The sequence below is a fragment of the Scomber japonicus genome, chromosome 5 (genome assembly GCF_027409825.1).
Source record: "Scomber japonicus isolate fScoJap1 chromosome 5, fScoJap1.pri, whole genome shotgun sequence".
NCBI lineage: Eukaryota > Metazoa > Chordata > Actinopteri > Scombriformes > Scombridae > Scomber > Scomber japonicus.
In genome coordinates this window covers 9342084-9362556 of record NC_070582.1, presented here as the reverse complement: position 1 = coordinate 9362556, position 20473 = coordinate 9342084, and the positions used below count along the sequence as shown (strand labels likewise).

At 38.7% G+C, this 20473-nt stretch overlaps 2 protein-coding genes across 3 annotated transcripts; one reads left to right on the top strand and one right to left on the bottom strand.

The window, feature by feature from the left end:
* Positions 1-4518: 4518 nt before the first annotated feature.
* Positions 4519-12980, top strand: skic8 (SKI8 subunit of superkiller complex). The gene is made up of 12 exons (XM_053318827.1): positions 4519-4540; positions 5144-5283; positions 5635-5691; positions 6358-6385; positions 7129-7234; positions 8199-8371; positions 9877-10025; positions 10272-10365; positions 10830-10923; positions 11016-11108; positions 11932-12010; positions 12726-12980. The coding sequence occupies exons 3-12, from the start codon at positions 5680-5682 to the stop codon at positions 12813-12815; spliced, it is 918 nt and encodes a 305-aa protein (XP_053174802.1). The 5' UTR covers positions 4519-4540; positions 5144-5283; positions 5635-5679; the 3' UTR covers positions 12816-12980.
* Positions 12981-13473: 493 nt separating this feature from the next.
* slc25a44a (solute carrier family 25 member 44a) lies at positions 13474-19768 on the bottom strand. 2 transcript variants are annotated; one of them, XM_053318824.1, is made up of 4 exons: positions 19457-19768; positions 16942-17659; positions 16678-16805; positions 13474-15505 (listed from the first exon to the last, which is right to left on the bottom strand). In XM_053318824.1, exons 2-4 carry the CDS (start codon positions 17573-17575, stop codon positions 15314-15316), a joined length of 954 nt encoding a protein of 317 aa, XP_053174799.1. In that variant the 5' UTR covers positions 17576-17659; positions 19457-19768; the 3' UTR covers positions 13474-15313. The 2 variants fall into 2 exon arrangements, with proteins under 2 accessions (XP_053174799.1, XP_053174801.1); XM_053318826.1 differs by having other exon boundaries at positions 16942-17650.
* Positions 19769-20473: the final 705 nt, after the last annotated feature.

The window sequence follows — 20473 nt, the reverse complement described above, 5'->3', positions numbered from 1 at the left end:
TGTCTCCTCTGCTCGGGGCTCAGCCTCTCGTTCACACTGTTACACACAAGTGTTTCTCTGGATTTTCTCTTTTTTCTTCTTCGTCTCACACACACACACACACTCTCTCTGTGTCTTCGTTTGCGTGTCTCAGTGTGCTGGCTGCAATCTCGCCCGTTTAGCTCCTTTATAGATACTGTCTATTAAGGGGAGTCAGTGGAGGTCCCTCCCCCTGAAAAGCTCTGTCCCATTAATACAGTAGAGCAAGTCTGGCATGTCTGCTTTCTCCGGGGATCAAAAGCTTGAAATCATTTTCTTTTAGAGTGTATTTATAGAGCTGAGGTTTGTCAACAACTCAATTCTGAAAAGTCATCTTTAAAAATGTATAACAGGAACACAGGTTGGATTTTTATTAAAAAGCTTAAGTCACAGGATTTTTCTTTAAATTAAAATCATCATGTTAATTAATTCAAAATGAATAGAGAAGGAAGCATTTATCTATTATTAACCTATAATTTTCACATATCTGTAAAGCTAATCACACTCCACCACCACTAACCTCTTCTTCTTCGGGTTTTCTGCCTAAACTAAATAAAATCCAGATTTGACTCTAAAACTTTGAACAAATTAGCCCCAAAACAATACAGCACCACAAACACAGATCAAAGAGTTGCTTAATTGCACCGACTGTGAATCATCTCAGTGTTTTCTCGTTGATGCCTCCCGAGGCTTTAACAGGGAATTATGTATGCGTTTTTTTATTGTATTGTGTTGTATTAATTATGAATTAGTCTGCATTTTTATGAGAAGTGGAAGCAGTGTGATAATTTAGGGATTTTTAATGAAGTGAGTTTTGGTTTAACAGCACTGCACCAAGGTAGCAACCATGTAAATATAACTATTGAGGCGCCCTTGAGCAAAATGTTTCAACCTCAATAACTGCTGGATGAAAAGTGAAAGATAAGAGCGAAAGTAAACTGTGACAAAGTGAAAGTGAGCTGCATGCTGACTAAAGCTGCCATGTTAGGTGATTATATATCAATTGATAAGCGATTCCTGATTGAAGTCATGTAAAAGTAAGACATTTATTAAATCTGAGAATTGGCTGTGTTTCCTTGTCTTGAGTATCTTTAGGTTTTAGACTTTCTGATATCATTATGTTGGGTTAAAGGAAACTATAATGAGTCTGTTTTACAGTTTTAAGATATTTTATGGACCTTTAGTCAAGTTTTTACTGAACTGAGGAAATAATCAGCTGATAGATTTATAATGAAAATGATGGTAACTTGCAGCTCCAACACTGACACTCAAAATTGGTTCAAAATGTCATTAAATCTGTTAATGTTATAAATCACACAACATATAAATGATTGTTTCCTTACTATACCTACATATACATATAGACTATAAACAATAACTTGACTTGTGACCTTCCTGGTCAGTCTCAGTCTTACATGTTACAACACTGTTGTTGAATTAGATGTTTAACATTCAGCTTTAACTTTCAACTTTAACTTTATTGGCTCTGATGGGAAATTGGTTTTGCAGCCAGTCTGCTAAAAAAGAAAGAAAAAAGTGAAATATGTATATCAAGTGACAATATAAAAACTTAGTGTGAGGGCAAAAGTTATTTATTACATTTGGAAGATTGATTCAGTGAATTTCAAGCTAATGGAAATGGGAATTTTACTTATATTTTGTCAAATGATTGCATCTGAGGTTGTTATTATATCAGTGGCTACAAGATGGAAAGTTAAAAAATCCTTATAATTACAAATGAAGGGAATTTCTTTATTTTTACATCTGAGGTGAAAGAGTTTGTACTCTACTGTGTTTCAGCTAAATACAACATTTCCTTTTGTGTTCCATCCATCACAGGTTGGGGGAAAGGTTGTGGTTCTGTACTGCTTCTTCTCTTACTAGAAATATTTATGCTGAATATTAACACCCTGTTATAGCTGTTTCATATGTTTTCATCCACTCATCAAAATTCAAACAGTTCACACTTTAATTCTCAAGTCGGTCGTTTGATCAGAAATATTTGACTGTGGAGTGTGGGGGGATTTACAATGACTGAAAACCTCTTAGAAACAGACACCTCAGCTTAAAAGTTTCTGCTTTAGTCGTTTTTATTTCCTTTGACACAGTTTGCCAAGACCAAATCCCATAATCAGACTAAAAGTAGGAAAATACCAATTACATAAGAAGCAGTTCGTTTTCAGACTTCTTGGAGTCATTTTTCATCTTCGTGTCGAGCCAGGCCTAAATGACAGAGCACAGAGTCACAGAGGCGCTTAACAGATGTGGAGTTCAGCCGACCTCTGGACAATATCAGAAATATAAAGTGTGCCCAAAAGTTTCATTTTTTGGAGCACAAAGCAGTTTTCTTAATTTATGTCTCTGTAGAAATAACACAAACACATCTAATTTTAGCTTGTTTTTAAAATATGTTTTTGCTCTATTCTCAGAATACTTCATTTTGCCATTTCAAAGATAATGAAAACAGCAATGCTCTGCTTTCAGCATGATGCAGCCATAGCATCAGTTCATTACCCACCATTATTTCCCCCAGAAATATAAGTGAACCACTTGGCTGAAAACAGCAACATAATGATTGTTATTGCCCTGCAGGACCAATAAACAGAGATGTACAAGTGCCTGCAGAAAAAAAAAAGATTACAGCTTCCAGTCGAGTCTGGCAGAACTGATCAAGATGTCAGACGTCATATATCCTGCATTTGTAATATTGAAGATCAAAACAACTTGATCATACAGTTTTAGAGATTTGTTTTCCTCAAGAATACCAATTGATTCATCTGAACATGAAGGAATACAACGAGTCTACCTTAAAGGGCCGATGTAATGGTCCTTTGCAAGAACTGGCATCAAATTGAGAGATGAAATGGTCCATTATGAGCTTTGATTCTACCCACAGTTGGTGAAAATATTTGGAAGTAAAAAGAAGCAACCGAGGAACAGTTTCATTACCGAAGCCTTGGAGCAATCATCGGAATCAGGACAAATAACCAGCACAGTCACAGAAACACTCGACTGACTCACTAGAGATAATAACACATACAAGAACTGCATTTTAAAAAGCAGATGTAGCTCTTAAGAGATAATTGTTCAAGTGTGTCCTAAAATAACAGTCAAATACTTTTATCTTGCTGTAATCATTACTTCTGTTCATACTGGTCATTATGCACTTACAATGTAAGTCATGTGGGCCAAAATCTACAAGCCTCCTTTTGTGAAGATTGTCCAAATTAGTCAAATTAAGTAGATATCTTTCAACCTTACAGTTTCTTTAATGTCAAAGTCTCTCTTTTGGTTACTATACTTCCACCACAGCTGAAACAGGAATACACCATCTGAAGTATAAATTACATTTATTTGAGTATATCAGAGAGTACATTTTTGCTCAAAACAAAGACTGTGGATTTTGTCCCACATCACTTTCATTGGAAGTGCATTAGGATGGGATTTTATTAATGATCAGTATGAACAGATTCAAAACTCTCTTAAATGTTCATTTGGGAACCTGACCATTGTCTTAAGACACATTTGAAAAACTTTGAACTGAACCTTTATAGTTTCCTTGATAATACATGTAAAAAAAAAACACACACACTCTGTAAAACACATATTTTTCAGTTACTTCTCATTCCATTTTTCCTACAGTTCTTCATTTACATAAACATTGTATAATATCTTTTACTTTCACTAAAAATCCTAAATATACTGCATTTTAGTTAAATGGGTTAAATGGTGTCCTGTGATTTGTCCACCTCGACAAATAGGAAGAACAGAAAAAGTCAAGTTAAGATTCAGTGGTGGTGAATATCTGCCCAAAATATCTGCTCATTATCAGCCTTAAAAATAACCCAACAATTAAGTTGTCTTTCTCTGTGCCTCTAAACACATACACACACACACACACACACACACACACACACACACACACACACACACACACACACACTGCTCTAAATAGGACATCTCTTCATCTTCCTCACTCAGGACTCAGGCTGTCAGGAGATTCGCACTGATGCCCATTTCAACTTTACCTTCGGAGTTATTTAAAACTTTCTTTCCTCTTTTTCTTATAACTTTCTTTTGACAACCGTTTTTGTGTATGTGTGTGTGTGCATGTGTGTGTGTGTGTGTATGTGGAGCTCAGACTGGAGCTGCAGCAACTGTCAAAATATTTTTCTGCTTACTCTTCAGACTCAGGTTTGTCTTTTTCCCCTTCTACACCACAGAGGTTTTACGTAAGCCATTATTATGGTAGTCGAGCTTCTTCCTGAGTCCAGACCTTTGAATCCACCCACACCACCGAGCTGAGCTGACTGATTCTGAAAGTTGACAATTCTGTTTGATATTAGGCAACAAAGAGCTCTCATCTGAAGCCAAACACTAGTCATGTTTTGGCCTCATGGGGCAGCACAGGTGAGGCTCATGGTGCCATGTCTGTGTTACCTCCTCTGTACACAAAATATTCATTGTATGCACAGTATTTTGATCTGTTACTTTCCTCTCCACTTTTCAGTTTTGCAGAAAGGTTGGTGTTGTTTCCAAAATTGATATACAGTGGAATTAATTTAGGGATTTTGGATGGTGTCACAGTACAGTAGTGATTAGCAACCTGGGGGTCACGACCCCTCACAGTAAAAATCACTGGGTTAAAATTTTACTATAACACAAAACTGGGTTAAAGCCCCAAAGGCACTCTTAGAGGGGTTAAAGGGGTTGTTTTTACCCAGTTTTAGTGTTACTTTAGCTAAAAATAAAGCTTGTTATAATCTACTCTGCTCATTTAAAATGTATATGTCATGGTTTGTAAATTATTGTTAATAACTTGTGTATCTTTTGAATGTCATATGCATATTGTTTTTTACAAGAAACAATGCATGTGATGTGTGACATATTTAGCAAAAGCTTATTGTGTGTAACACTGGGTCAAAATAGCAGTTAGCTATTGTGAAAGTTAACCCAGTGTTGAATTGGTGCTATACTGACATTTTAGACATTTTAAGGTGTTGTGAGATGATTGATAAGAAGAAAAACTGACCTTTTTTATGTTCTTGTGAGATACCTTTACTGGTTGCTAAAATGTGCCCAAAATGAATGATAGTAAACGCTTTCTTCTTCTGCGCCGCTGGAGGCGGTAGTGGGCGCTTCATGTGACTCCTCAACAGCAATCAAACAAACCCACGAAGAAGACGCGGATGTTGTCATGGAGTCTCACATGTAAAGTCTCCGAGCTCCCCAGGTTTAATTCAACATTTTGAAGGAGTTTTAAAGGTACGTGGGCGCATATTGCACTATATGTCTAACAGTAATAGTTACTTTATTATATAAACTAATGAACTGATAAATGTTGAAACAGGAAGTTGCACTTTGTTGCCAACTAGCCGATGCTAAGTCAGAGCTAGCTGCTGTTAGCCACGGTGCTTTAGTAGCTATTTTAAAACTATAACACTGCACACATTTTTGTCATTGTCTGTTGCAGATGTGCAGTTTTAATCTATTCTGGTAAATATTTGTTGTTTTGGTTGCTAAACTGAGAAATGACAGCTGGAGATAAACAGTGAGTCATTGTTTCATAATGTGTTGCTGCTGTTTATTAACAAACTGTCATTGTTGTTTTCTCAGGTTGAAGTTAAATTATCTGGCTCCCCAACAACCAGGACCAAAAACATGAGCACTCAAGTAAGCAACAAATTTAAACAGTTTGTCTAGTCTGTCTCAAAACAGCAGTCAGATGTCCAAATGATCACTGAAAGAGGTTTTTTATCTCTGTAATCATTCCTCCTGTTCATACTGAGTGTTAAAGGATCCTTCAAATTTGCTATTAATGTAAGTGATGGTGGGTAAAATTCATAGTGTCCACACAGTCATTTAAAAGTTGATGTTAAGTTTATATGAGGCTTCAGCAGTCTGAGTTAGTCATAAAAAAGTGGATATCTGACACATTTACAGTCTTTTTGGCATTAAATTCCTTCTCTGTGTTTCCCTGTTGAGCTGTGGTGGAAGTATATTAACAAAAAAAAAGGACTTTGACACTAAAAAGACTAACGTTGAAAGATATCTACATGATTTGACTCATTTGGATGGCTGAAGCTTCATATTAGCTTCAGATACACTTTTAAGTACATCCCCATCACTTATAATGTAAGAGCATTATGAAGAGGAATGATGGCAAGAATAACCTATCTCAATGTTCATTTCAGATCATAATAATGAGTAATAAAACATAAAATGGACTTCAGCCTCACTTAAATCACATCACAAACAAACTCCTTTCTCTTCAGACAGAGCAGGAAATCTGCTGAATCAATTATAACTATTAACTGTAAACTTGTGTTTTGATTTCAGTACAGCATTCTTTTCAAGCAAGAACACGGTGAGTAATATTAAGAGTAAAGTATAACTTTTTAATGTTACTGTTGAGTTTCCCCAGAAAAAGTCCAGTTATCCAGAACTCTGCCACAACTTTTCCCTCAGATTAAACATGCATTGAGTTAGTTTTTTTATCTCTCTCAGCATATGACTTTTACTTTTTGTTTTTCATATTGTGATCAAATCCCACGAAAAGACTAAAACCAACTATGAAGTTATCTTGATCCTGAAAAAGTATGCACCTGCATGTATGATTTACCTTTTGTTCAAATTTATGTGATAATAATGTACTCAGCCGTTCTTAATTTATATGTTTTAGACCAGTTTTTAAAAATATATGAGTAGGATATGATCAGTAGGATGAACAGTGGACTGAGGACCAAAGACAAGTTTTGGATGTCTGATAGAGCTGAGACGCACTAGTGTTGGTTTTCATGGGATTTGCTCACAATAAGGAACGTATAGAGCAAAAACGGCCTGATCCTTTAAATATAAATCTCCCCATCAGCGTTCCTGGTTGGATTCTGGCAAGGGACCTTTGCTGCAAGTCATTCCCTTCTCTCTCACTCTCCCTGTTTTCTATCAGCCTCTATACCACCTGCTGTCAAATAAAAGCAAAAATGCGCAAAACTAAATCTGAAAAAATAAAATAAAATCTTCCCATCAGCCCCACTAATATTTTGGATGTAATATAAGTCATTTTCGCACTGTTGTCAGAGTTTTAACCTGCAGGTTGTTTCCTCTCAGCACACGATGACGCCATCTGGACGGCAGCGTGGGGTAAAAGCGAGGCAGATGGGTCAGAAACTATCGTCACTGGATCGTTAGATGATATGGTCAAAGTCTGGAAATGGTGAGTTTTTTCATGACAGTGACACTTAAGACATTTTACTGATAGCTGTGTGTCTCGTTGATGTTGTTTTCTAGCATAATATTGCATTACTGTGTTTGTTTTGTTTATGTTTGAATTAGTTTTCTCTCTTAATTTGCACTCTTATTGATCTTTAAACAAATCTTTTAAGTTTTGCACGGATTTCAGGGTTCAGTTAAAATAGCCATGCATAATTGAGCGAGACTGTTTTCTCATTGAACAAAGGTCGTCTCTGAGATTTCACAAGAGGATATTAATTATGATCTTTGCTGCTCTCCGACTGTCAAAGTGCACTTCACTGCCTCCTTTAGTTTGAGTCCCAGCGTCTGCTCTTTTATGGCAATATGGGACAGACATGTTGTTGAGATTTGAAGTTCTAAATAAACCGATGTGACTTTTAACATTTGACATTTAACAAAGCAAAAGTACAATCTGTATGTACATTTTCAGTGTAAACCAAACACATCTTTAGAGGAGGTGTAGTTGTACATCATATCTGGAAAGTAAAAAAATCACTGCTGTTTCAGAGTTTAGATATTGTTAGTTTAGGAATTATAATCTACAATATAGATATAACTTGCTGGTAAACTGCTGCTGGTCTTCTGTTTGACTCAGAGACATTTTACACTGGCAAAATGTGAATTAAAAGATGTTAAATGTCACACTCCACTAATGATTGTTACTCTCAAAATGCCAAAAAAATTGAGTCCTTTAAGGCTCCTGCATGTTTATGGGACATCAGTGTGGTGTTTGTGTTGATTAGTGATTTTTTTCAAATCAACATGAGAGGAAATTTTGTCACGTTGCATATTGTAGCGTGCAAGTTGCAGATCTGGTTAAAACAGACTCCACTTTCTCAGAAATCTTTTGTTAAATGTGCTGCCTAAATAAACCTGATTTGACTTGACGTGACTAAACGACCCCTGTTGCCGCGCTGCACATGCAGGTCAGACGAGAAGCTGGAGCTGCAGTGGTCTCTGGAGGGCCACCAGCTGGGCGTGGTGTCAGTGGACATCAGTCACAACGGAGCGATCGCCGCCTCCAGCTCCCTCGACGCTCACATCCGTCTCTGGGACCTGGAGTCTGGAAAACAGATCAAGTCCATGGATGCGGGACCAGGTAAGACCAGGACTCAGAGGACTGTCAGTGTTAATTGATTGATTTATATTAGGGGGTAGAAATCATGCTTCCTGCAGCTCTACATCCGAGAGAGTGAAAACTAAATGAATGTTATATTTTCTCTGTGATGACTCTTCAGCTGGCAGCTTTTCATTAACACCAACACTAAGCTAGAACATGTTCTACAAAACATTTAATAACTTGGGAACAACCGATATGATAACAAGCTTTTTTGTGTCTGATTCGTGAGCTTCTCATCTTTCCGAGGCACCATGACTGGCACCTTTACGACCATCAGAGCCGATTTACGGTGTGTGCAAACATGTGATACAGGAACAGAAGCTTGCTTGGCTTTCAGGCTTCACTCGAGTCATTGTGCAAACTCACTGCACAAAAAGTGTGACTGGAATCTTCAATATAACAACAGATTAGGATAGTCTATTTTCCAGTGATATATAACATATAACATTTACTCTCAGAGGTGATATTGACCAAAATATAAATACACAACCATAATTCATATATTGTCACAGTATCTACTAAAACAACGCTGTGGACAATATTCAAATAAATGGCTGTAACTCAGTGAGGAAAAGTTGGATTTGCACCAAACATCACACGGAGCTCCAAAACACAAACATTAAATACATCTGAGCCTGTTAAAAAAACAAAAGCACTCAGATTGACTAGTTTTTTGCCTATTTATATAAAATATGTTTTTTCTCACACAAAGGTAATGCAGGATGGTGACTTTAAACTGCACCAGAAAGAAAGGGCAGGTTCCCCTGAATCATATGATGTGAAACACTTAATACTCACTGAAAGAATAAGCTCAGAGTTGGCAAATGTCCAGGTGCTTCTTTGTCTCTGTAGGTTACAGCAGCTCTTTTCCCTCTGTGCACTGTGAATTCATTACAGCTGAGTTTTTACTCCTTCACTTTAACCTTTTCTCTGTTCGATGGATTATTCCCACTTTGTAGTCAAAATGTATTTAGTGTAAAATTTGTCACTTTTGGGCTGGATGTTTTTTACACTCATCTCTCAGGAACTCCACACACAGAAATGTCTGATTCGTCGTGTATCGAGAACTAAGCCGTACTTCATCTAAATGCCATGTCGGCTTCTGTTAGTGACACCCCACTCAGCTCAGTGGTTGGTCTGGTTCAGAGGATTAAAGACCTTTTTCCCCCCAAGAGACATTCTGTATTATGATTCTTCGGAGGTTACTGTAAAACCTTAATTTTCTCTTTCATTTTGTGGATTTATTATAGTTTACAGGATATAATTACAGTTAAATTAATAGTTTTACCAATTGAGCAGAAAATAGATGTCTTGTGTCTTGTTTAGGGACAGTTTGTGCTGCAGGTTTACACATTAAGACACATTTCAATTATCTGAGGCATTCATTAAATTTTGCTCATTGTGTGTATACTGCATTGTTAAAATAAATAATTCCTGGAAATTAATACACGCAATGAAATCCTCTCCTCTGTTCTCCTCTGTAGTTGATGCATGGACGGTCGCCTTCTCCCCAGACTCTAAATACATCGCCACAGGAAGCCATCTTGGCAAGGTCAACATCTTCGGTGTGGAAAGCGGCAAGAAGGAATATTCTCTGGACACTCGAGGGAAATTCATCCTGAGTATAGCTTACGTAAGGAACCATAAAGGAACCATAAATTGTCATTTTGGTCGGCCAGATGACGGCTTATCAAACCCAGAGTCTCTGAGGTTGAGACCTTAATGTCTTGACTTTATAATTACTCATCTTGATAAGTGTTTCTCATCATTTACACTGCAGGTTTTCACTTGTTTTACCTCCTAACCCTTTCTCTCCAAGTGCAGATGCTGTTTTTAAAGGCTTATAACAAATCAGTTTATTGTTTGTTTTTTTGTTCAGAGCCCAGATGGAAAATATTTGGCCAGTGGAGCTATTGATGGGATCATTAACATCTTTGACATCGCAACTGGAAAACTGCTCCACACGCTGGAAGGTAAATTCAGTTATTAATATTTATTATCAGAGGGATAAAAAATGTCTTTATTACTTTATACAGACAGTTAGTAAACAAATGGTAGCAAGAAAGTACAGATCTGACAAGAAATGAAGCAGTGAAATGAATAAAAGCTAAGATTTAGGAGGAGAAAGTCTAAAAATACAAGATCAAACATTCTTCAAATAAATAAAATGCACTTAATTCTCCTTGGAAAATGTTATTGGACACATGCTGACTGCAATGGAGGATGTTGTTCAGATTAATAACCTTTCACTGTTACATATTTCAGATTCAAATTTCAACACAGCAAGCACATATTGAACATAAAGTAAACTCAGTACTCCTTTTACCTCGTGCTGCTGTTTTAATATTTGATCTAGTGTGCCAAACAACCATGTTACCTCTTTTTTTTTTTTACTGAGGCGTGCATCTTCCTGAGTGCCTTTTCTTTCTGTCTTCAGGTCACGCTATGCCCATCAGATCCCTCACCTTCTCCCCCGACTCCCAGCTCCTGGTCACAGCCTCTGACGACGGCTACATCAAGATATATGATGTGTAAGTTGTTTTTTTTTAACTCATTACTTTTGGTTCTTTAGAAAGAAGCATTTTGTCTCCTTCATAAACCTGCCGATATCATTTTTTTTTAGGCAACATGCCAACCTGGCAGCCACACTGAGTGGACACGGATCCTGGGTTCTTAATGTCGCCTTCTCTCCAGATGACTCCCACTTTGTCTCGAGGTGAGATTTCACACTACAGCCTCAGGAGGGATCATTTCATGCTGCTGTACTGATGCGTAAAAAACAAAAAGCTGGCAGTCTTAAAAAAACTGTGCCCTTGTAATTGATGACTTAACATTAGCTACAGAATTCATTTTAAATTTGACTTGACTTTTAAAGCACTTCACAGACTAACTCCAGACTGTATATCTGAATTATCTTCCTCTTACTGATGTTCTCATAGTCAGAGGTGAAAGATTAAAGGGAACAGAGCAGACCTCAAGTTTGAAACAACCTGTCCATCAAACTTGAAATATCAGCATCTTCTTTTTTTAAATTACTTCTGAACATACCCCCCCCCCCAAAAAAAAAGGCTTTTGAATAACCTCTTTTAAATATTTAATTGGATTCTCTTATTTAATTTGGGGAAGTTAGGTTTGTAGCAACTACTGGACACAAAGTAAAAAGTCTTGTTTGTTGATTGTCTGCCACGCTGCCAAAAAGATTAGCTGACAACAAACAATATTTTTAAAGACCAACTTATTATAACATGAACAAAATATACTAAAAATAATCCCAACCATCAGAGACAAAGACAAATGACCAGCAAACCTGCTCCTGTCTGTTTATGTACATTAGTAATGAAGCAGAAGTGTTTTCCTCCGTCTGCTTTCCCATGCTTTCACCGTGCTTAAACATTATCGGCTGAAGCTGTTTTTCAGAAGAAGTTTCCCAGCTCACGGTGCCAAAATAAACTGTTCAGAGCAGCCAGACATCACAAAGGTTTGACACCGAGATGAACTGTGAAACATGTTAAATGTTGTCTCTCCTCTGCTACCCTCAGCTCATCTGACAAGAGTGTGAAGGTTTGGGACGCCAGCTCCAGAGCATGTATCAACACTTTCTTCGACCATCAAGACCAGGTGACAAAGAAAACCCTGTGTTTTGGGGCTTTTTTTTTTCTTTTTGACCTGAACGTGTGATAATCCAAAATTCAAAGTGTGAAAATCCATCCGCTGTAGGTGCTAATGCGTTGAGAAATCAGCGAGGGCCAGTGTCATGCCATGGCCTCTCACATAACCCCTCTCCGATGTTTCAGCTCGAGCAAAACCAATAATCCCAGCTGTCATTAGATCTCTGGTTGCAGACGCCTGCGGGGAGGCGGATCTGCTCTACAACAAAGCCTCTGGTTGAAATAGCACGGCTCCTCAGAGAAGAGATCAGAGGCGTGTTTGTGTCAGCCATATTACTTTTGTGACTTGCCATGAAATAACAATAAATCCAGAGAATCTACAGGGACAATTTGAAGCCAATCAACCGTTCAGCTTTGCTTTGTTCTTATATTTGGAGCAGTTTTTTCAGGCCGTGTGTGCTTGGTTATTTGCTCTCATTCACTGCCTACTTTCCGATTAAATAAAAAGGCATTTTGTTGCATTTTTTAGGGTATTTGTTGTTGTCAAGGGCCTTAAGTTACAGCTATATTTAATGCAGATAAGCAGAAAGGAACAAATGCTCTCCATGAACAAATTCCCTTCCATAATGCTGTGAATCCATGTGTGTTTAACTTGTTTCCCCATCAAAGCATTGCACAGACAAACTGAACTTAAATTACCGTCTCTCTCTGTCTGTGGTCGTCAGGTGTGGAGCGTAAAGTACAACAGCACCGGCTCAAAGATCATCTCAGCTGGAGACGACCGAGCCATCCACATCTACGACTGTCCCATGTGAGGAAAGACATCCGGATACGGAAAAACAAGATGAGAAGATCTTCAGAGCTGTTTACTAGAATCATGGAGTTGAAGTTGGTAATTGCAGAGAATAGGAGGGAGGGGTGTAAATGTTATGGATTATTTTGCACTTGGCCAACACGGTCAAATAAAAGGGTTTTTTTTTTTACTTTTGTCTGTTTGTGTTTTTGTGGGCTGAAATCTTCACCAGCACTTCAGCCAACTATCTACTTTAGTAGCAGAACTCTGGATATAATTATCATTTAATACCGTCTGGTGTTTGACATTTTATTGTCTTCTCAATATGTTGAAACATTTAAAAAACAGCAGCCACAAGCATTGTACGAATGTTGAAGATTAATTTGTCAGATTTTAGACTCTGTTGTGATGTTTGATGTTCAGAATTTATCTTCCTTTTTCTCACTCATAACTCTGGGTCACCTGGGTAAAAACATCCTCCTGCAGTTTGTAAAAAATTAAGCTCAATCTCTTGCTCCCTCCAGTGGCCGGCAGATGAACAGCAGCTTTATAATCTACTGATTGCTACTGGAAACATTTACAATATGTATTTTCAAAGGCCAACAGACAGTCATGGCCAGAGCTGAAATACACCTAAAGAAACAACTTTATAATTGTAGCGATTAACAACTGCAGTGATTCAGAAGTCTTTATTTTTTTTCATAGATTCACAGGTTCTCAATGTTTAAAACACATCAAACTGTACTTTTAACATTTCTTTAATACATACATGGCAGGCAGTCGGTAGTTTTAGGTGTCGCCTAACACACAACGTTCTCCATACAGGCAAAAAAGGTCCATTTGATTTCCAGTAATTGTGCAGGAAACGTCCATCGCTCTTACTCTCGTGAATATTGTGTTGTACAAACTGAGTGCTGTTTGCAAACACCAAAACATTTGACAGCTTATAAAAGAAAAGGGCACCGAATGTCAAACCTCTGAGGTGTGTCTCTGGCAGTAGACGCTGGTGCACTTGTGCGCCTCTCTGCCTGCTAACAGTGACAATAGCTTTGTTGATACAGCTTACACTAAAAAAAAAGGCAACTTTGGAGTTGTAGTTTAGTCTGCTGGTGTTACTGCTGCCTTTAACTGTCTTTTTGTTAGCTTTAACTTAACAGCAAAATGGCCCAGTGGTTATAGGCGTCTGCCCTGTAATAAAACGATCATCGATATGATCCAAAAATATATCAAACACAACAGAATGATCAACGGTAGAGGTGCCCAAACACTAGATTCCCACCTTCAGAGAGAACGCACACCCTCATATAAAACTAGATTGTGAGAAGGTCTGTAATAATGGGTTTAAGCCTCTCCTGCGGTGTCACCTCTTTTCTTCTTGCGTCAAGATCTACTTTGCCTCATACAGTCACTTTACAGCAACATCGAGATATTTTTAAAAAAAAATGCAGAAACAACTGCCAGATTGGCCCAGTTACTGTAACTCACCGATACTGTACACAGAATTCCTCATATACCTGCACGCTGCTGGAAAATAAATCACCAGGACAGCTACGTCACAGAAAGACTTTCTATCCAACTACACAACCCTGGGCCTGGTTTCACAAACATCTCTAGAAATACATTTATCATGTCCTGAAACAGTTCATCAGTTCAAGGGTATTTGGAAGAAAAAAAAAATCAGCTTCTGACTTTTTAGCATCTCATTTTCCAGTACCAGTGACCAGCCAATTAAATACATTAAAGCACAATACATATCATTATCTCCGCTGGTGGGCCGTCACAAAGATGTTACAGACGCCCGTATTGTTTCATTTCTTTTCACTGCTCTTTTATGTGCTCAAAAAAGCAGAAGCAAGGCAGTTGTGTCTCCAGATTTTGGCACATTGAAAGAGAATTAGCCACATATTCTCTTAAAACACACATTACAATTTACTGCCAAGTACTGGTAGCTCCATTTTAAAAACTGATCCAGCTGGGAAAGTAAGCTCAGGACGTTCATCGATGGTCCAAAAGCTTAGAACAATTACATGATACTGAAAAGCATAAAATCCTTGTCCTGTTGCATATCATGGCAAAAAAATTAATTGGAGCCATTAAACCAAAAGGGGCGCAAGTTGTCTACTGTCCTTTCAGAGGCGCCTTACTTTCATTTCCCAATCAACTTTAAAGAACAGGTGTCATTGTTTTTAAATTAATTTTGGCAAAATGCAGCATTTTGTTTTCACTTACATTTTCCAGCTTTCACAGTAATCATTTACACAAATAAAGGCCGGAAGAAACAGGCGAGAAAAACAAAACAAGTTTATATGACCTGTGACTCCCATGTGAACCTAAAGACAAACAATAGCACCTGCACTCTGCTGCATCATCATACCTGCATTTAAAAAAAAAAAAAAAAAGAACTGTTCTTAAAAAGGCATGTTGGAGCAGCTGCACAGAGAGCTGACAGACAGACCAGGGTCTTTATCTCCTGCCAGGCTGTGATGAGGTAAAAGCCCAGCGTGAGGCTCCTCTGGCCTCTCACCAGTGTCTGGACTCTACCAGCTCGGCACGCAGGCTCAGTCTCTTCAGAGTCTCGTATCCGACCACGATGAGCACCGACGTGGGCGTGGAGGAAATGATGCGGGCGGACAAACCCTTGGTCATCCCCCAGACGCCCTCCTCTGCCATCAGCTGCTTGAACGTCTCGATGACAGACGATCGTCCCTCCACCTTAAAACGGACAGCAAAGTGTTAAATCATGTCTGTTTGCAGGTTTAGGGCTTAGTGGCAATATTCAATTCATCAGAGACTCTCTGCTACAGTCTGAAGTGATGTGTCGAGACTTGTTGAGAAAATGGCATTTAACAAACTGTGACCTCTGCACAAACAGCACACTTTGTATATTCAGGACGCACATTCGGCAGATGTTTTCACAAACACCTGGCACATTTTCACACCTCTGTCAGCCCGCTCTCCCGTTAACCTTGATGTTACACTATAGCGAGTTCAGTTTGTTTGTCTGTGTTATGTTAGGAACTAGGGGAAGTGTAGCTCACAGAGAAAAGGAAGCAACTCCAGCTGTATTTAGTGTTGAGAAATATCACTGCACTGAGGGCATGATTCTGACGCATGTCCTGTTTCAATAGAAAGATTCGAGTTAAAGTTTTAAAGACTTAAAAGAGGTTTAAAGATGTTTACTCAATGGTTTTGTAGACTTCTGACAAAATACACTGATGTTCTCCACACCCACCAATTATGGACTAAATTTGAGCCTGGATGCTTGTGTTCTTTGCTTCTTCATATGAAGCCTCAGAGTGTGAGCTACTGCAGTAAGTGCACAACAAGAAGTTTCCCAGAATTGTAAACAAAAACTCATCTCAGTGCCTTTAAAAGGGCTCTCTTTGAGATGTGATACTCTTGTCCCAATGCTTCTTCCATGGTGGTGAATTGTCTCTCTTAAGTCCCAATTTTTCTTCCACTAAGCAGTAAATCCAATAACTACAACCTTCTCCATGGCTTCTAGGAACCTTTGGGCCCTCCCTTCGTAAATGATGCCATCTCAGTGATGCATTTGAGTTGTGAAAGTAGCTTTGTGGATGAAGAGACTCTCCCTTTAACTACACAGATGCAGGTTTAGCCACGTTTCATCAACGCATACTTGAGCAGGATACTTGTCAGATATCTGCCTTTATATGACATCCCAGAGTTTTGCCCCTCAACTGAAAAGACATCAAGGCAAATTGAATATTGACTATTTGTAATTCCTGGCAGTGATATCTGTTTATAAAAGATGAAACCCTAATTAACACTTACACTACTGTTCCTGCTGAGTCCCTTAAATAAAGACATAAATTAAATTTCACTATTTAATGCGCTGCACAGTGGTGGGCTTCAGCGGTTACCTGGACTCTTGCTCGGACAACATCCATGGGGTTGGTGATGGTAGAGGCGGTCGCTGCTGCCATTGGTCCGGCCACAGCCTGCAGAATCAGGTGAGGGCAGTCAGTGGGTGCCATCAAGGACAGCTGCTCTGGGAATGCAAAAGATATGAAAGCAGTGTAAGGCAAATAGCAAAGAGTCTGCTGGTCTGACAGATTTGGCTGAAGTTATTTGTAGTTTATCTGTAACTTCAATGAACATCTATAATAAGGCCACAGTTGATTTACCTGCGTAAAAATGATAAAAAGGCCACCAGAGTGCACTGTTTGGGATGTACGTGAGTAGCGATGCCACGTAGCCCCTGTAAAATCCCCTGAAACCATCAGCTGCAAATATCTGCACTGTAATGTCACGGGTTTGCCCAAAAGTCAGTCTGCGTTTAGACGCTGCAAGCACCATTTTGGGTTTGGTCTTGAAGCGAGTCAGGTGTTCCCCCTGTCCTTGCATCATCAGATGCTGGGACACCACATCTATGGGCACAGTGATGGTCTGGGCCACCAGGGACGCTGACCCTCCTGCCACCACTGATTTCACCGTGTTACTGGGCGAATACTGGGACACATATTTGCGCACTAGTTCGTAGGTGGTGATATAAGCCTGTCCTGAGATCAGCGTGAACGTGTTGACCATGAAGCCACGGTAGAGTCCTTGCACGCCCTCTGCTCGCAGGATCTTGCAAAAAGCATCTAAAGTGCCGGTGTAGAGGGCCTTCCCCTTCTGCACCTGGAGACGAGTACGGATGACGCTGGCCGGGTACACCGTGGCCCTGGTGGTCAAGGTCATAAACACCCCCAGGGAGTAGAACTTCCTCTTGTCCAGGTCCTCCCATTCGATAATTTGGATTGCTCCCTTTTGCTGCATGGTGCCGGCCCGAGCAGCGCTTGCACCCCTAAAGCCACGTGTTTGCAGTCATCAACCTTCCGACTGCCATCACACCTGCAAGAGCTGAGAAAATTCAACATTAGAGCTCTGCTGCCAGGAGGGAGTTGAAAACCTGGAGTAAATTAATACCAGTTCCTGACTGATCAATACCAAAATATTGATGATAAGCTCCTGGACAAAGTAGTTAAAACCTATTTGCTCAGATGGCTAACTTTACTTTTTTACCATATTATGTGAATCTCATGTTTAGGATTAGGTAGGAATTCAGTAGACCAAGATTTTCTTTGGTTGACTACAGCCTTAGTCATTATAGAAGTGAGTAGTTCTCAAGACACAGCAGTGGTTTTAAGCACTTGACTCTTTTCATAGTTTTCCATGTCATGTCTTAACTTTTTGCACCTAATTATGGAGAGTAGTATCAATGAGACTCCGGATAGGTATCAGTATCGAGAGACAGTATTGGTATCATTGAAATCCTAACGATACCCATTACTAGTGACTGTCTGATAGACACTGAATCACAAGATTTAAACATTAGTTAGTATTAGTATCAACACAAGGCTCTCATACAATACACATGGTAAATTAGACCTCCAAATGATGATTGTTTCCATTATTGGTTAATCTGCCAGTTATTTCTATTAACTGATTTCTTTAGTCTATAAAATGTAAAATTGATACTGAAAAGTTCTGATGACACTTTTCTAGAGCCCGGGCCAACATCTTCAAATAGCTCAGTTTGTCTGACCAACAGCACAAAACCCAAAATTATTCAGTTTACTATCATTTATGACAAAAAAATGTTTAAACATTTGATAGGATTACCTGTTGCTATAAAAAATGACTATAAGGTTTATTCAATTATCTTAGTAGCTGCATATTAATGTTCTGTTGATCGACTAATTGACTGATTGTTGGAACACTAAGAGCGATGACCCCTTGTTACATGATTAGTATTATATATATATAGACTTGTAACTTGACCTTTATGACACTTTCAACATGTTTTATTTTACTTTGGTGATTTGTTACACTTAAAGTGGTAATTTCACTCTCCTCCTCTCTGCAATCCTGCATAACTGAACTGGTTTACCACTAGGACAGTATGTCCTTTCTTGTAGTATATATATAAATGTTATGCAATTATTAAGCATATACATGCAAATACATGACAGAAGGTTATGAAAACTCATCTGACTCTCTGGATTGTGTGAATTTCATAGAATAATTGCAATTACAGCTGCAGCATAATCAGGAAACTATTAGTGAGTTTCATTCACATTCAGACAAAGCTATTGGTGACAAAGTCATAAATTCGTATATCATGTCAAAGTCCTGATAAACCTGACAGACTTGTGTGAGGAAACTTTGTTCCATGACATTTATGCAAAACCAATCAAATCAAACCTCCAGGCTACAGGGGACTTGAGGGGGTTGTGCTGCAAGTTGTATAACACGGAACTAGCATGCTGCATAACAATACGTGCATCTACATTCATGCTATACGAGAACATAAGACTAAATTAACAAAGAGGGAAAGTTAAACTACACAGAATACCTTGCAAATGAAACACAGGCATGATTACTTAAGAGCAGTCACATGTTATAATCGATAGTAAGACGTGTCCTTGAAAACGAAACATTAGTAACCAAGCACCGCTGCCATGTGGAAGTCTACTCAGTCTAACCTTATAGTTTTATAAATATCTCAAAAGTCTTTGCAGAAGGAAAGGAGGAAACACGTGCAATGTCACAGCTTGTTCTCGCGGTGACTGCTAGCTCGCTAACAGCACGAGTCAGGCTGTGAAGGAACAAAAAAAAGTCCCCAAATGTATCGTGAGCAACGCGGATTAAACTCACCTGTTGGGAAGTTGTGTAGCTCGCGTTCACCTTCCGCCTTCACCTCGGTCACTGTTGTTGCGAAAGTGAGCTGCTTTGTTGAACTCACGCGGCCTGTTCTGCTACAAGGAGGGTCATGTCTTCCGTCCATTACTGCTACGAACAAACACTGGGAAAAGGTGAAAGGTCATGAGCCGGATTTTAACTGTAGCGCATTGTTTTTTTTAATCATTATAAGCATTTTTCTTGGGAAAAACAAACACATTTGTGGCTTTAAAATGATTGCATGTACCAGGCTACTGCTGTAACTCAGATGTTTAATGTTTGCTTAAACAGACCATGATAATGATGCGTTTAGGGCCCAGTGCAAACGTAGGAATTGCAAAAACTTGTCAAAAAAACAACTAGTTATATGATACAAGAAACGTAAAAAATAGGCCGTTTGAGCGACGTGAAAGCCTCTAAAACAACATGTGGTAATAAAAAACGCATTACCGTATGTGCAAGTAAAGTTCTATTTATTTTTTAATATCTTTTCTGGTGACATGGTATCAAATATACATCAAACAGTGAGTGAAGCTATAAAACACACCAGAAGCGACATATGACGCGCATCAACTGTCGCCAGAAGCACCAATAGGAAGCAGCACGCTGCAGCACGTCAATAATTTGGAAGTGACGCCAGTTCACCATGTGACACTGGCATGGGTGAATTACATAGACTGTAAAAAGAATTATCAATTGGCAAAATCAATCAATCAATCAATCTGAGCAGCGATATAGTACTTTGAAAGCAGATCCACCAACAATTGGGGGGGAGTGTAAATTCAGGGGCAACGATTGAGCAATCCAAAGACAAACATAGGCTACTGTAGTTTCAAATAAGAAAGGAATTTTAAAGTAATATTCATTTAGCTTTTTCAGCTAACTTCACTTTCTATTATCTACTTTCCCTATAATTTATATTAAATAAGATCTTTATTTCAAGAGGAACAATAAAACATGATAAGGCTTTTATTATGATATGACAGGCCCTGC

Bases quoted from the DNA above. Each gene is read 5' to 3' on its own strand.
- skic8 (XM_053318827.1), top strand. The intron at 7,235-8,198 runs GTGAGTTTTTTC...CTGCACATGCAG, and splicing joins ATGGTCAAAGTCTGGAAATG to GTCAGACGAGAAGCTGGAGC. The intron at 10,366-10,829 runs GTAAATTCAGTT...TTCTGTCTTCAG, and splicing joins ACTGCTCCACACGCTGGAAG to GTCACGCTATGCCCATCAGA.
- slc25a44a (XM_053318824.1), bottom strand. From the start codon at position 17,575: ATGCAGCAAAAGGGAGCAATCCAAATTATCGAATGGGAGGACCTGGAC. The intron at 16,806-16,941 runs GTAAATCAACTG...TTGCATTCCCAG, and splicing joins TTTTTATCATTTTTACGCAG to AGCAGCTGTCCTTGATGGCA. The intron at 15,506-16,677 runs GTAACCGCTGAA...GTCCGTTTTAAG, and splicing joins TTGTCCGAGCAAGAGTCCAG to GTGGAGGGACGATCGTCTGT.